This window comes from Bombus bifarius, unplaced genomic scaffold (genome assembly GCF_011952205.1).
Source record: "Bombus bifarius isolate JDL3187 unplaced genomic scaffold, Bbif_JDL3187 scf7180000008047, whole genome shotgun sequence".
In the NCBI taxonomy this organism is placed as follows: domain Eukaryota; kingdom Metazoa; phylum Arthropoda; class Insecta; order Hymenoptera; family Apidae; genus Bombus; species Bombus bifarius.
Window position 1 is genome coordinate 1,854,426 of NW_022884413.1, and position 11,356 is coordinate 1,865,781.

Below are 11,356 nucleotides of genomic sequence, written 5' to 3' on the forward strand. Positions count from 1 at the left end.
CTATGATATACATATATATATACTACAGCAACAATACGACAATGTAGAATTTGAAACATCACAAATTGACCCAAATAAATTCTCAATATATGTGATGTCAAATATTTTTAAAAAAGCAATATATGACACATATTATATTGTAAATGATAAACAATCGAAAAGTAGTATCAAGAAATATTTTTTAAATATTTTCTACTTTAATATGAAATCTTAATATGTGAAAATTTCAATCCTCATACTCAAAGATTAAAAAAAAGGAAACCATGCAATGTTGAATCCTATTAAACGTTTATTACCTCACCATTAAAATTTCAAATTTTGAAGCACATTCTCGCAATGGCTCGCTATATACGCACACATAGAGCAATAAACCTTAGCGCAAGTTAAAGTGCGTCGTGTATCTTTCGTCTTTTTTTATAGTCGTTACACTTAATTAACACGAGCATTATTATCCTAATAGAAACGATAGTAACAATGATCGACGCGTATCTTAAGATTTATATTCGATTAATTCTTAAGAGAAAACTAAAATATGTCGAATGCATAATTTGTCGTTTCTGTACGATGGATTTTGAACCTGACGACTTCAAAAGACATACGTATTACCCAGCCATACCATGGCACGTAGCAAATTATTCGCATAGTTTTCGCTTACGTGCTTGATTTTCCCTTTCACTCGTTTCCTCTCACTCAATCCCTTTCTGACCATATAATTTTACAAATTTTCTTCATTAGCTTTTCTTTTTAATTCCTGTTTTTTTTTTACTTGTGTTTTATCTTTTTATTTTTTCTCTCAGAAGCCAAGCGTTTCCTCGTACTTGCAACGTAATTCGTTTATCAATTATGTCGTACTGCTCGGAGATACACTTTGCGTTTGCTCTCTAATAATTCGAGTATTTCCTCTGTAATCTCAAGTTTATCGCTGGTTTTTAAGGCCATTCTCGTTCTGAAAGACGGATCGTGGAGATGCGAAGACGATTGTCGTCTTACTCGCGTGAAATAAATATTTCTGCAAAACCAGACAGTCAATCCAATTTCCAAATCGAACGATCGTTCGCATCTCCAAAATTCAATTAGCTGGAAACAGAAGTGAATATCATCGTCGTTTTTACTTGTAATCATACTATTTCTCAAGAAACATGTGTTATTCGTGTTTCGTTCAGTTTTCTTTTTCTTTTTTTAGATTTTAGATCGCAATCGTATCTATGAGTTTATAAATTATACAATGATAGCATAAACTATGATCTTCCATTAATTAAAAAAAAAAAAAAAACAAGAAAGAAAGAAAAGAAAAAACGAAAGGTGTGTATAAAATTTGGGGAATTCAATTTAATGCGTTTCAAGAATCAGTTTCGACATATTATATCATATATCGTATTTCACATCTATGATCGGTGAAAAATTAATGGTTTCAATTGTTAACAAATAATCGATTGTATCATACGCATTGTGTCGCAATTGCACAAGGTAAACAGGTTTGAAACAGTTACACTATAGATTATGCGCTCATAAAATACGGTTTTCAAAGAACTACAACAATGTACGAAAAGGACAAACCGACGAGATTTCACCTATTTATCGATAAAAACAGTAGTGCATTTACAAACAAAAACACTCACACGTTATTGAACATAGTTAACATAAAATTACTGTATAACAAACTGGATTCAGATAGTCGTCGAGTATCTGCATCCAAAAATATTTTTCCCTTATTTTCTTTTTTTTCCTCTTCATATTTTGAGAGTTATCGATGTTCAAAGCTCTACCGTTATTTTTATTACGATAAAGAACTATGACAATATATGAACTGCTAATTCTGTTTTTTCTTTTCTTTGACCCTTAATAATTACTTGTCGTAGAGTACAAGTTATTCAAGTGCATTTATTTAATGTACTTTCCTACCCTAATTATACGTGCAAATCTTTTAATGAACTCTCGGTGAAAACGTTTGTAACGAAAATGAAAAGGCGGAAATGCTTAAATAGCTATACAAAGTAGCTTATCAATTATGCGAAGGGTACTGATACTGGCTCACAAATAGATAATAAACTGAAACGCACTTGGACAATTTGCTGTCGTACTTTTTATAATGATTGTACAAAAAAAAGTGAAGTTAATATTCTTCTTCGTCATCTGGCGCAAGACCGTCTCCTTCCAGTTCTTCTGGTGGTGCAAACCCTTCCTGCATAATCAAAGAAATAGCAACAACGTAACATAATGTAATTTTATAACATGATATCAGTTATATGTATATGTGTCATTGAAGTATGAAGTATACCTCTGTTGCATAAAGGACTTCTAAGATTTTCTGTACTATTGGGGGAGGATCTCCGTTATCACAATCTTGGCACATAACTTCGATATCGCGTAATTTCCCAAAGTAGAAATCTCTTTCTTTCTCCAGCCCATCCAACGACATTTTTAATTCCATCAACTACGAGAAATTATTATAAATAGTATTATGATTATAAATAATAATATATAATATATTATATATAATAGAAGTATATTAAATATTATATAATATATGAATTATAATATTTATGGTTTGCCGCATACCTGGGCACTAAGTTCTTCAACTTTTCCAGATTCGACACGATTTCCCACGCCTGTTTTCGCTTGCGGACGATGAGCCGGAGCTTTGTTAACTAGATGCGAAAATTGATACATTATTTTTTAAGTCACTTGTCGTTTTTATTCATAATAATCTCTACAGATGCAATATGACATTCATCGTATTTACAAAGATATTATGAATCACAAAAGAATTATATACACTTAATAACAAATCTACTTTAATATTAAAATAATACTGTGTGGATGTCCTTACAACAAGCAGTGTAACTATACTAAATATAAATAATAGAAGCATAATCTATACAGTGAACTGTACAATAAAACAAGATAAAGAGCATGCATTAAGATGATTATTCACAGTATTTATGATTAGCAAATAAATAAAGCAATATCTACATGATTTCTTAAACAGTTAAATGAAGGATGGACAACCAAAATTATAAATCTTCCCTTTTTTTTTTTTATTAAATTTAAACTACTTCTTAAACTACTCCCAAGAAACGTCAGAATTCTAAAACAAGTTTGTTGGGTAAGATACCCTTTTTTAAACCCTCCAAAACCTAAAGAAATAAAAGAAACGAGCATAAAAATATTGAAGACAAAAAAAAAATAATTACTAGACTTGACGTTAGCTGTAGGTACAGGAGGCGAAGGATCCTCACCTGAAGCGAAATATTTTTCTCATGTTATTAGGACACACAAGCCCATTGTCTTTTCATGTTTGCAATTTGTATTATGAAAATATTCGTATACAAAAAAATAAGTAAATATTTGACTATATATCGTATCTTTTGGCAATTATATATATTTTTTAATTGTTATTTTCAATTAAGCAAAACCAGGCCATGTTGATTGTAAATTAGAAGGGAATCAATATGTTAATTTTCTCATTATTCTTAAAAATAAATTATTTTTGGCAAATGTTCGCGTTATTTTTAACAACGCAACTTCAAATGATATAAAAGAAAAAAGTTGTGAAATAATGTACCAATACGAGCGGCCGGTTTAGTCGAATTTACATCACGTGGTGTGGTGCGTTTTGCATTAGTGCCATGCGGTGCATTATTTCCACCACTACCCATGGCTTCTCCTCCTCTCATAGCAAGTGCATCGTATGGCTCTGTTCTGGAGTAGTTTGCATCGAAAAATTTCTTGAACCATTGTAAAAATTCAAAGTTGTCTTGGAACCTGCCTTTCACCAGTTTATCAATTGGAACAATCTGCAAATGATTGCAAAAAGCATGTGGAACAAAATAATAAATTAACAAAAAAATTAACATAAGAAAAATGTTTTGACGATATTAATAATTTCTATATATGAAAACTTAAAACATGAAATAAAAAAGTTAAAATAACAAAATATAATAAAATAAATAAGGGGAATACAAGGATTATTAGAACTTTATTTTTAAACTGTAAATTTATCAATAGAAAGGCCTGATATTAAATTATATATAAAATTAAAAATTATATGTTATATTTAACAGATTTTAATCAAATTATAAATTGTGTATCACTTGTTATACATCAACAGAAATTGTGTTCCCTAGATACAGTATGAAGATTAAAGAAAGTCCAGTCTATTCTATTCTCCTAAGACAATCTGTTACCCCCCACTTGAGTGTATTTATAGACTGTTAAAAATAACAGTCATGATACCATTCTACTACTGTAGTAAATAACTGTCTTAGAAATTTTATTCATATGTTGATGATCATGAATAACAAGCTACTCATAATTAAAGCATGTGCAATATCTTACTATTGTAAAACTAAATATAATGGAGAAATAGATATCTGCTTACATATAAAATGGATAAATAATAAAAAGATATTGTGCTACAAAATAATTTCAATCCATTTAACTGTACACTTGCATGTGATTAAAACTGCAAAAGCAAATGGTGCCTTCAACTATACTTTATAAATGCAATTACATATAATCGTAATAAAATTTGATGTAGCATTTAATTAGACAATTTTTTAAATAATATAGGTAAAAATATATGACATGCAAAAAGCAATACTATTAAATTGACACCATATTGCTGTACCCTGTTGACGAGGGGCAATGTTACGTTGCTGCGTATGCTTTTGTTGCATTTGCATCTGCTTTGATTGAGGTGGTAAAGGTACCAGTTGAGGATTTGACAAATTATGGGTTCCATCAACACCAGAACCCAATGGTGTACAACCACGAGCTTCATAAGCATCGTAATCACGGCCATCATAATTTGCATCAAAGAACTTCTTGAACCATTGTAGAAATTCAAAATTATCTTGAAAGCGGCCTTTTACCAATTTGTCCACTGGTATTACCTGAACCATTTTCATAACAATTGAATTATAGTTTTATGTTTATTGGCACTTTGTACAACACTTTTCAATGAAGCAACATAATTCCATCTATTGTCAGAATATCTTGTTTCATTACTTCAGCTTACCTTGACACTAGTGTCTTATTTCATTATCTATATTAAACTATTATATTTTCTAAGTTTCCTAACAAGTAAAATCTTATAATTATAAATAATGCTTTTTGTTTTGATATTATTATTGTCAATCCCACATTTTCTGATCAAAATTAATGTCACACAGAATACTAAATGTTAAAACATTTCAACTTTTGAATCTTAAAAGAATTCTCAAAAACATTAAAAATCTTTTACTTAAGATTCTCATTGCATAAACTTCATATAACTTTGTATTACTTACCTTATCTACATTCATCTTTTTGAAACCACCTTGCAAAATTTTGAAATTCTGTATGTATTCATGCTCGAGGTTAGTCTTGAACTTGACCCTCTTCAATGGAACGCTTCCAGGGAAAAGCATATCCATGAATTGACAATAAACAGCTCCAGTACATAACTCTTCGATCTTGGTAAACGATGACTGCAGACAGTCATTTACCCATGCCAACATATCATGTCGACTCAGGTTTTCAGTTGTCACATTTGTTGCATAAACATTAACAGCCATATTGGTACTCTTCTTTTAACGGTAACTAAAACATAACGATTCAACAGATAGGGAAAAAACATGAAACAGATTGTAAGTTAGCGAAACTGTACATTATCATTATACTGATACAATGCAAAACAGATATAATACATAAAGAAAGAATCAAGTTCTAAAAGCCCAGTGGCGAACACAGTGATCTAATATAACAAATTCATTAGACGATCGAAAAACGATCACTGATATTATTTATACGATTGATCTCGAAGCAGACTTAAAAGGAATAACATTCCATTCACTTTTTTGGCTCGAAACACTGACCGTCGACATATTCGGGGCTCTTTCTTCGACATGCCACGACTTTGTGCTACGCATATTTTTGCAAGATGTAACAGTAGCAACCGATTCAAAGCATAGAAATGTAATTAAATTTTAATATCTTTATCCTTTTTTCGACCATTAAGATGCTGGAATGGTATAATAACTTACCAAGTATCGCGGAAACACCGTAACACCAATCGGGAGTGGTTCTCCGCACGTAGATGACAAATGTATACTAGATCGTTCAAACGCGCACACGACTGAAACTTCTAACGGTTCCTTCGGCAACGATTGGATGATGCACGTGTACTGCACTGAATTTCATCCGAAAAATAAGCACGATTATCACGGTGATCCTTCTTTTGCGCTTTTTACTGTACGTATTTATTTTTACCGCGTATCCGATTCAGCTATTCCGTCGAATCGACCGCGTAGCAACAAAAATTTCATGCGTGTGTCAATGGAAATTAACAAACGAATATAACCGCGATCCAGAGATTTCAGTCGCCGGCAGGCGAGTTCGTTGCTCCGAGATACGTTCAAAATCGAAGAATTCACGATATCCGTTAACAGAGAGTAGATAAAACGTTTAATCCTGACTCACAAGGTGTGTGCCATATCGCGAAGCTAATCTTTGCAACTCGCCAATCATAGCGGTCTTCTTGGACAAAAGCGTTGAGCGGGCAATTATCATGAATTTTGCTATCGTTCGATCATACAGGATTGATATTTTTATCTTCAATATTCTTCGAGAATATTTGAAATGACATAAACGAAATATGCTGGTTATAAAAAATATTTGTAGTCACATTTTTCTTTTTTTATTTATTGTTTATAATCACATTCACTGATAAGGCAGGTTTTAGCAGGTATCAGTGATTACAACTACATGTATTCTATAAATATATAAATATTTAAATAGTATTTATATGCATAATTTGGTACAGTTATCTTAGTTTTTTTATCAGATTCTACATTTTATTTTCGCAGTACTAAATTTTTACTCATACGGAAGTATTACCAAATGATATTTAATATACTTGGACTTGATTAATTGGTATATAATTCTGCAATAAATACACTGATATACAAATATTTTTTGTAGTCGCTGTAATTTATATATAAATATACTTTATAAGGAAATTAGTAAAAATTAATTGTGGAAATGTATAGTTACGTTTTTCGGGTAATAAATATTTAAATACAGTATAATATAAATAAAATTAGTTTTAGCTTTTCCACTTAACCGATGGCAATCGTAACGCGCTTTCCGCGTAAAAATATTCTTCGGATTGAGGTTGTAATTTTGTTTTATATTCCATTAATGCCGTACGATCTGCTTGTTGTACAAGTATCTATGAAAAAGATATAAAATTCATAATACGTCAGTTTTTCTTAGTGCCAATATTCGAATAATTGTACACTTACATCAATTGCTATTCTAAAACAATGCATATTTTTTGACAATTCCAATCGCCTCTCTATATTATCGACATATTTTAAGTATTTTTCGAGAACCTCGAAAGGTGCACTATTTTTATGCAATATCTTTAGTACATCTTCGATAGGAAGATGAATTTGCAATTTTTTACTTCCTAGCCATCCCTAGTATTTACAAATTAACAATGGTCTTCATTATCCACTTTTTTATGTCATTAATTATTATTAATTTACAAAATTTTAATATAAAACATGCCTTTGTTACAAGTAATCGATCAACATCATCCCATTCTTTAGCTGCTGCTTTAACTTCTAATACAACCTTTTGATACTGTCTAGGAGACACATCATGCTGTTGAGATAAAATTGTAGGAGACATTAATTTACCCTCTGGCAAATCCCAGTGACCTTTACACGCGTGTTTTAGACAGTCAAGAACTGATGAATTTAGTTCAATATCTTCATTTCCATCGATTACTTTTGCTACCATTTGCCATTCTAATAGTATTAAAAGATATCTACTTAATATATAATTTATCAAAATTCTTGAAATTATACTAGAAAGATAGTTACCAAGTAACTTTATGTAGGATTGGACAAATAAAGCTTCTTTACAATCAGTTAAAGTTGAAAATTGTGTTTTATAACTATTTCGAAGTTTGTTTAGTAATCTATCAGGATCTCGAGTATTTTTTATGATAATGTGTAAAGTTTTCATCTAAAATAGGACGAATTTACTGTGATTTTGCAGAGTTAAAAATTTTGTTATATCAAAACTTACAGCTGCATCCATTGGTTGTCCTAGCATTCTGTAAAAATGACAAATTAATTAGAAATGTAGAAAATAATATAGCAATATACATAGTGCAATACATACGTTAAAATGTCTATAATTTCATTTATTTGCATTCTTATGGAGAGATATCTTATATAAACATTGACAGCATCTGGCCTTTCTGCTAATATTCTCTGAACTAAAGACCGTTTAAGAGTTTTTGTAAGGAATAAAATAATCTAAAACATTTATTTTATTTAGAGTATGTAAAATATTTTAAGGTACTATGGAAATTGTAGAAACCAAAAATTACTATTAAAATTGCATTTCCATCACCACTTATTATCGCTGCATCTAATAAGGTAGTTTTACTGACAAGCGATTTATATTGTTCCAAAGAATATGGTTGGCCAAGTAAAATTTTTCTAAGAGTAATATCTGGTTGTAGACCTGTTGTTTCTGGATGAAGATTTTGGAATTTATCCGTAGCTAAAACTATGAAACGTGAAAGGTGCTCATATAATATATGTCTTTGTTTTTGGTATCAAACCTATCAGTTAATGGAAATAATGAAAATTCAAGCAACTGCACCAAGAATTGATTTATGTGTGATTTTACTGACGTACTGCAAGAAAGTGTTTTTTCTGAGATAATAGATAACATAGGCTTAAGTGGTTGATAATCATTAGTAGATTTTAAAGATCCGTCCGCAGTCGACGTGTTAGAGATACCAGCCCATAATTTATCTGTATCGGTCTTTGATACTCCAAACAATTGATCTACCTGTTATTTAATATCATTAATTGTTGGTTAAAGTGACAAAAAATTACTATCAATGGCAATTTTGTGAACTCAACCTCGTTATTTTCGAAACAGAAAGATCGTTTCTCGCTACTGTACCAAAAATCTTCATCATCTTTAGTAGAAGTCATGATTTCAATTCTGTCTAAATAATAATATTTATATATTTATGAATTATTACACTGAAACATCAGATATTAAATCATAGACGACGTATGACACAAGTCTAACATCTTATTATTATTTATGGAACCAGAGAGGTGAGTAGGGAGGTCGCCGATGAGCGTGAAAGAAATTCAGCCAAAAGTACATTCCGCAAATTACCACCTCTAGCGGTCAAATGGTCGTACTATACGCACATTTCTTCCTTCGATGTTTTTGATGGGAGAAACGTCCGTATGCACGGCGAGAGGAAAATGTGCATTTGTATCATACTCGTATATACCATCATATAAGCAAATTTCGACACCGATATACCGAAACCCAAAGCCTAAGGAAAACTGTCCAAAAATTGAGTCGTGACTAGTTGTGAAAAATCAACATGAAAGACAAGAAGATTCCAGTTCTATGAATATCTCAGACAGAGACAGAGACACTCTGCTTATTTCTGTCTCGCAAGAACGCGAACTATATTGATCTTTCAAGGTTGACATTTTGCGATTAGACACGACTCAATTATCAGACAGTTTCCCTAGCGAGTGTCGAGACTAGGATTAGAATTTTGTATTTAACGCCACCCTTCGGCGAAAGCATCGAAGGCACGGTCGTATTTACAGGTTTAGGAACTCCTGCGGTGGTGATATTTCCAGATTTGAGGATGGAAAGTTTCTTGTATTGTCCAGCATACATAGAGCGCTGATTTTGAATAGTCAAAACAATTTCAACAAAGTAACACATGATGGAAGTAATGAAATGAATTTTTTATAATTTTTATAACACTTTATAAGAAGGTACACATTGTTTATTCACAAACAATTCTATTTAAGAGCTTTAAGTGCTTTAAGAGACACAAAATTATGGTCTTGTGTCCCCTATTGTTTTGTCCAGTCAGAGATGAAAAAAGAGTGCTCATGCCCATAGTTCTAATTGTCTCACAGTATACCATGTGGTGAAGTGCTGAGGTCAATTAAAGTTAGGATATACAAGAACCTATGTATTTAAGTTTAAAGTTAGATACTTTCCCTACTTTTTTATTTTTACCTTCATTTAGTTACATTTTTTTATTTTTAACTTTTTTAGAATTATATTTTTACTAACATCATTATTAATCATTATTAGGCGATTTTATCATTCTCTTGTCTAGTTATACTTGTTTATTTCGGATAGAAAAGCAGATATGAACTTTTCCGTAGAACTATATAGTTAAATAGGTTCTTGTAGCGTCGAACTCTTTAGGTTCTTGTCTATGCTAGTGTGCAATCAAACAAGACAGATCCCTAATTTTATAGGTTCTTGTAAATGCTAGCTTTAGTTGACTTCAGCATTTGACCGCATGGTGCAGTACTAGTCTGAGAACAACCAGATTCATAAGCGTGAGAACTCTTATTTCCTCTCTGGTTTAGTCTGCAGCAATGCTGCTGGTTGTGGATTAGAAAAACAGTTTGCCGCAGAATCGTTACATTAAATGGAACTTTGCGTCTTAGGTTATGAAATACCGACCTGTCAAAAATTCAGGATGTTTCTTACATCCTCTGCGATTTCCTACGGTGAATATAGGAATCATCACAGACGACACGCCAGTAATTACGTCATCAGCAATGTACGAAATAGATGTGATATTTGTGATGCCGATCTATCGTTGTTCTGTATTTGACTCCTGAAGGTATGCAAATGCGAGGTCTGTTGTTACCCCTGATATCAGTAAAAGGAAAGTTACGCCTGTACATAGGTCACTCTCTCCGCTACGGCGAAAATCAGGATATAAAAGGGTCTGTATCATTGGACTTCGCGGCTTTATTTTTTCGTTACGTAATTTCTTGTGCGTTACTATTTCCATTGAGTTATCAATTAATTCTTAGCGTTACCATTGTGTTATATTAGTACATTTCATAGCATATAAGATTTCTGACAGTTGTATCAGTCTAACATCCTTTATTACTGAATATAAGATTTTAAATTCTTATTAATAGTTAAATATTCTATTAATTCCTTAATTTTATTTCTTTTTGCCATTGAGCAAGTAGAAACAAGTCGAAATTATAGATCCGGTATTCGGGAATTTGAATCGTAGGAAGGATCACCGCTCGCAACTCGTGGACGATCTAACAATGAGAACATCTGCACGCTGTTCAAAGCACGCCATTCGTTAGCCATAGATCTTGTTAGTTCCCTTTTCTGTGAAGTTAGAGGTTAGGAAGTATGTTACTTTTGCATATATCAATTATTTTTAAATAGAACTAGGAATAGAATTGAAATTATTAATTTATAACAATATTATAAGACACGCAGCGTTATTGAATTGTGTTATATCAATATTAATAAT

At 31.6% G+C, this 11,356-nt stretch overlaps 2 protein-coding genes across 5 annotated transcripts; both read right to left on the reverse strand.

Moving 5' to 3' along the window:
• Positions 1-271: 271 nt before the first annotated feature.
• LOC117207868 (microtubule-associated protein RP/EB family member 1) lies at positions 272-6,499 on the reverse strand. Of its 4 annotated transcripts, none has more exons than XM_033448522.1 (7): positions 6,027-6,499; positions 5,292-5,583; positions 3,566-3,797; positions 3,195-3,239; positions 2,560-2,648; positions 2,279-2,434; positions 272-2,182 (listed from the first exon to the last, which is right to left on the reverse strand). In XM_033448522.1, exons 2-7 carry the CDS (start codon positions 5,556-5,558, stop codon positions 2,114-2,116), a joined length of 858 nt encoding a protein of 285 aa, XP_033304413.1. In that variant the 5' UTR covers positions 5,559-5,583; positions 6,027-6,499; the 3' UTR covers positions 272-2,113. The 4 variants fall into 4 exon arrangements, with proteins under 4 accessions (XP_033304413.1, XP_033304414.1, XP_033304416.1 ...); XM_033448523.1 differs by having other exon boundaries at positions 5,859-6,034; XM_033448525.1 differs by lacking the exons at positions 3,195-3,239; positions 3,566-3,797 and adding an exon at positions 4,631-4,895 and having other exon boundaries at positions 6,027-6,498.
• A 251-nt stretch (positions 6,500-6,750) lies between these two features.
• On the reverse strand, positions 6,751-9,203 carry LOC117207867 (spermatogenesis-defective protein 39 homolog). The gene is made up of 9 exons (XM_033448521.1): positions 8,931-9,203; positions 8,700-8,856; positions 8,387-8,568; positions 8,176-8,312; positions 8,080-8,107; positions 7,872-8,016; positions 7,555-7,796; positions 7,287-7,463; positions 6,751-7,213 (listed from the first exon to the last, which is right to left on the reverse strand). The coding sequence occupies exons 1-9, from the start codon at positions 9,003-9,005 to the stop codon at positions 7,088-7,090; spliced, it is 1,269 nt and encodes a 422-aa protein (XP_033304412.1). The 5' UTR covers positions 9,006-9,203; the 3' UTR covers positions 6,751-7,087.
• Positions 9,204-11,356: the final 2,153 nt, after the last annotated feature.

Coding starts and splice junctions, on each gene's coding strand:
- LOC117207868 (XM_033448522.1), bottom strand. CDS start 5,558: ATGGCTGTTAATGTTTATGCAACAAATGTGACAACTGAAAACCTGAGT. Junction 3,798..5,291: donor AAAAGATGAATGTAGATAAG/GTAAGTAATACA, acceptor AATCATTTGCAG/ATTGTTCCAATTGATAAACT. Junction 2,649..3,194: donor TACAGCTAACGTCAAGTCTA/GTAATTATTTTT, acceptor TTTCGCATCTAG/TTAACAAAGCTCCGGCTCAT.
- LOC117207867 (XM_033448521.1), bottom strand. CDS start 9,005: ATGACTTCTACTAAAGATGATGAAGATTTTTGGTACAGTAGCGAGAAA. Junction 8,857..8,930: donor TCTGTTTCGAAAATAACGAG/GTTGAGTTCACA, acceptor ATTAAATAACAG/GTAGATCAATTGTTTGGAGT. Junction 7,214..7,286: donor GTTTTAGAATAGCAATTGAT/GTAAGTGTACAA, acceptor TCTTTTTCATAG/ATACTTGTACAACAAGCAGA.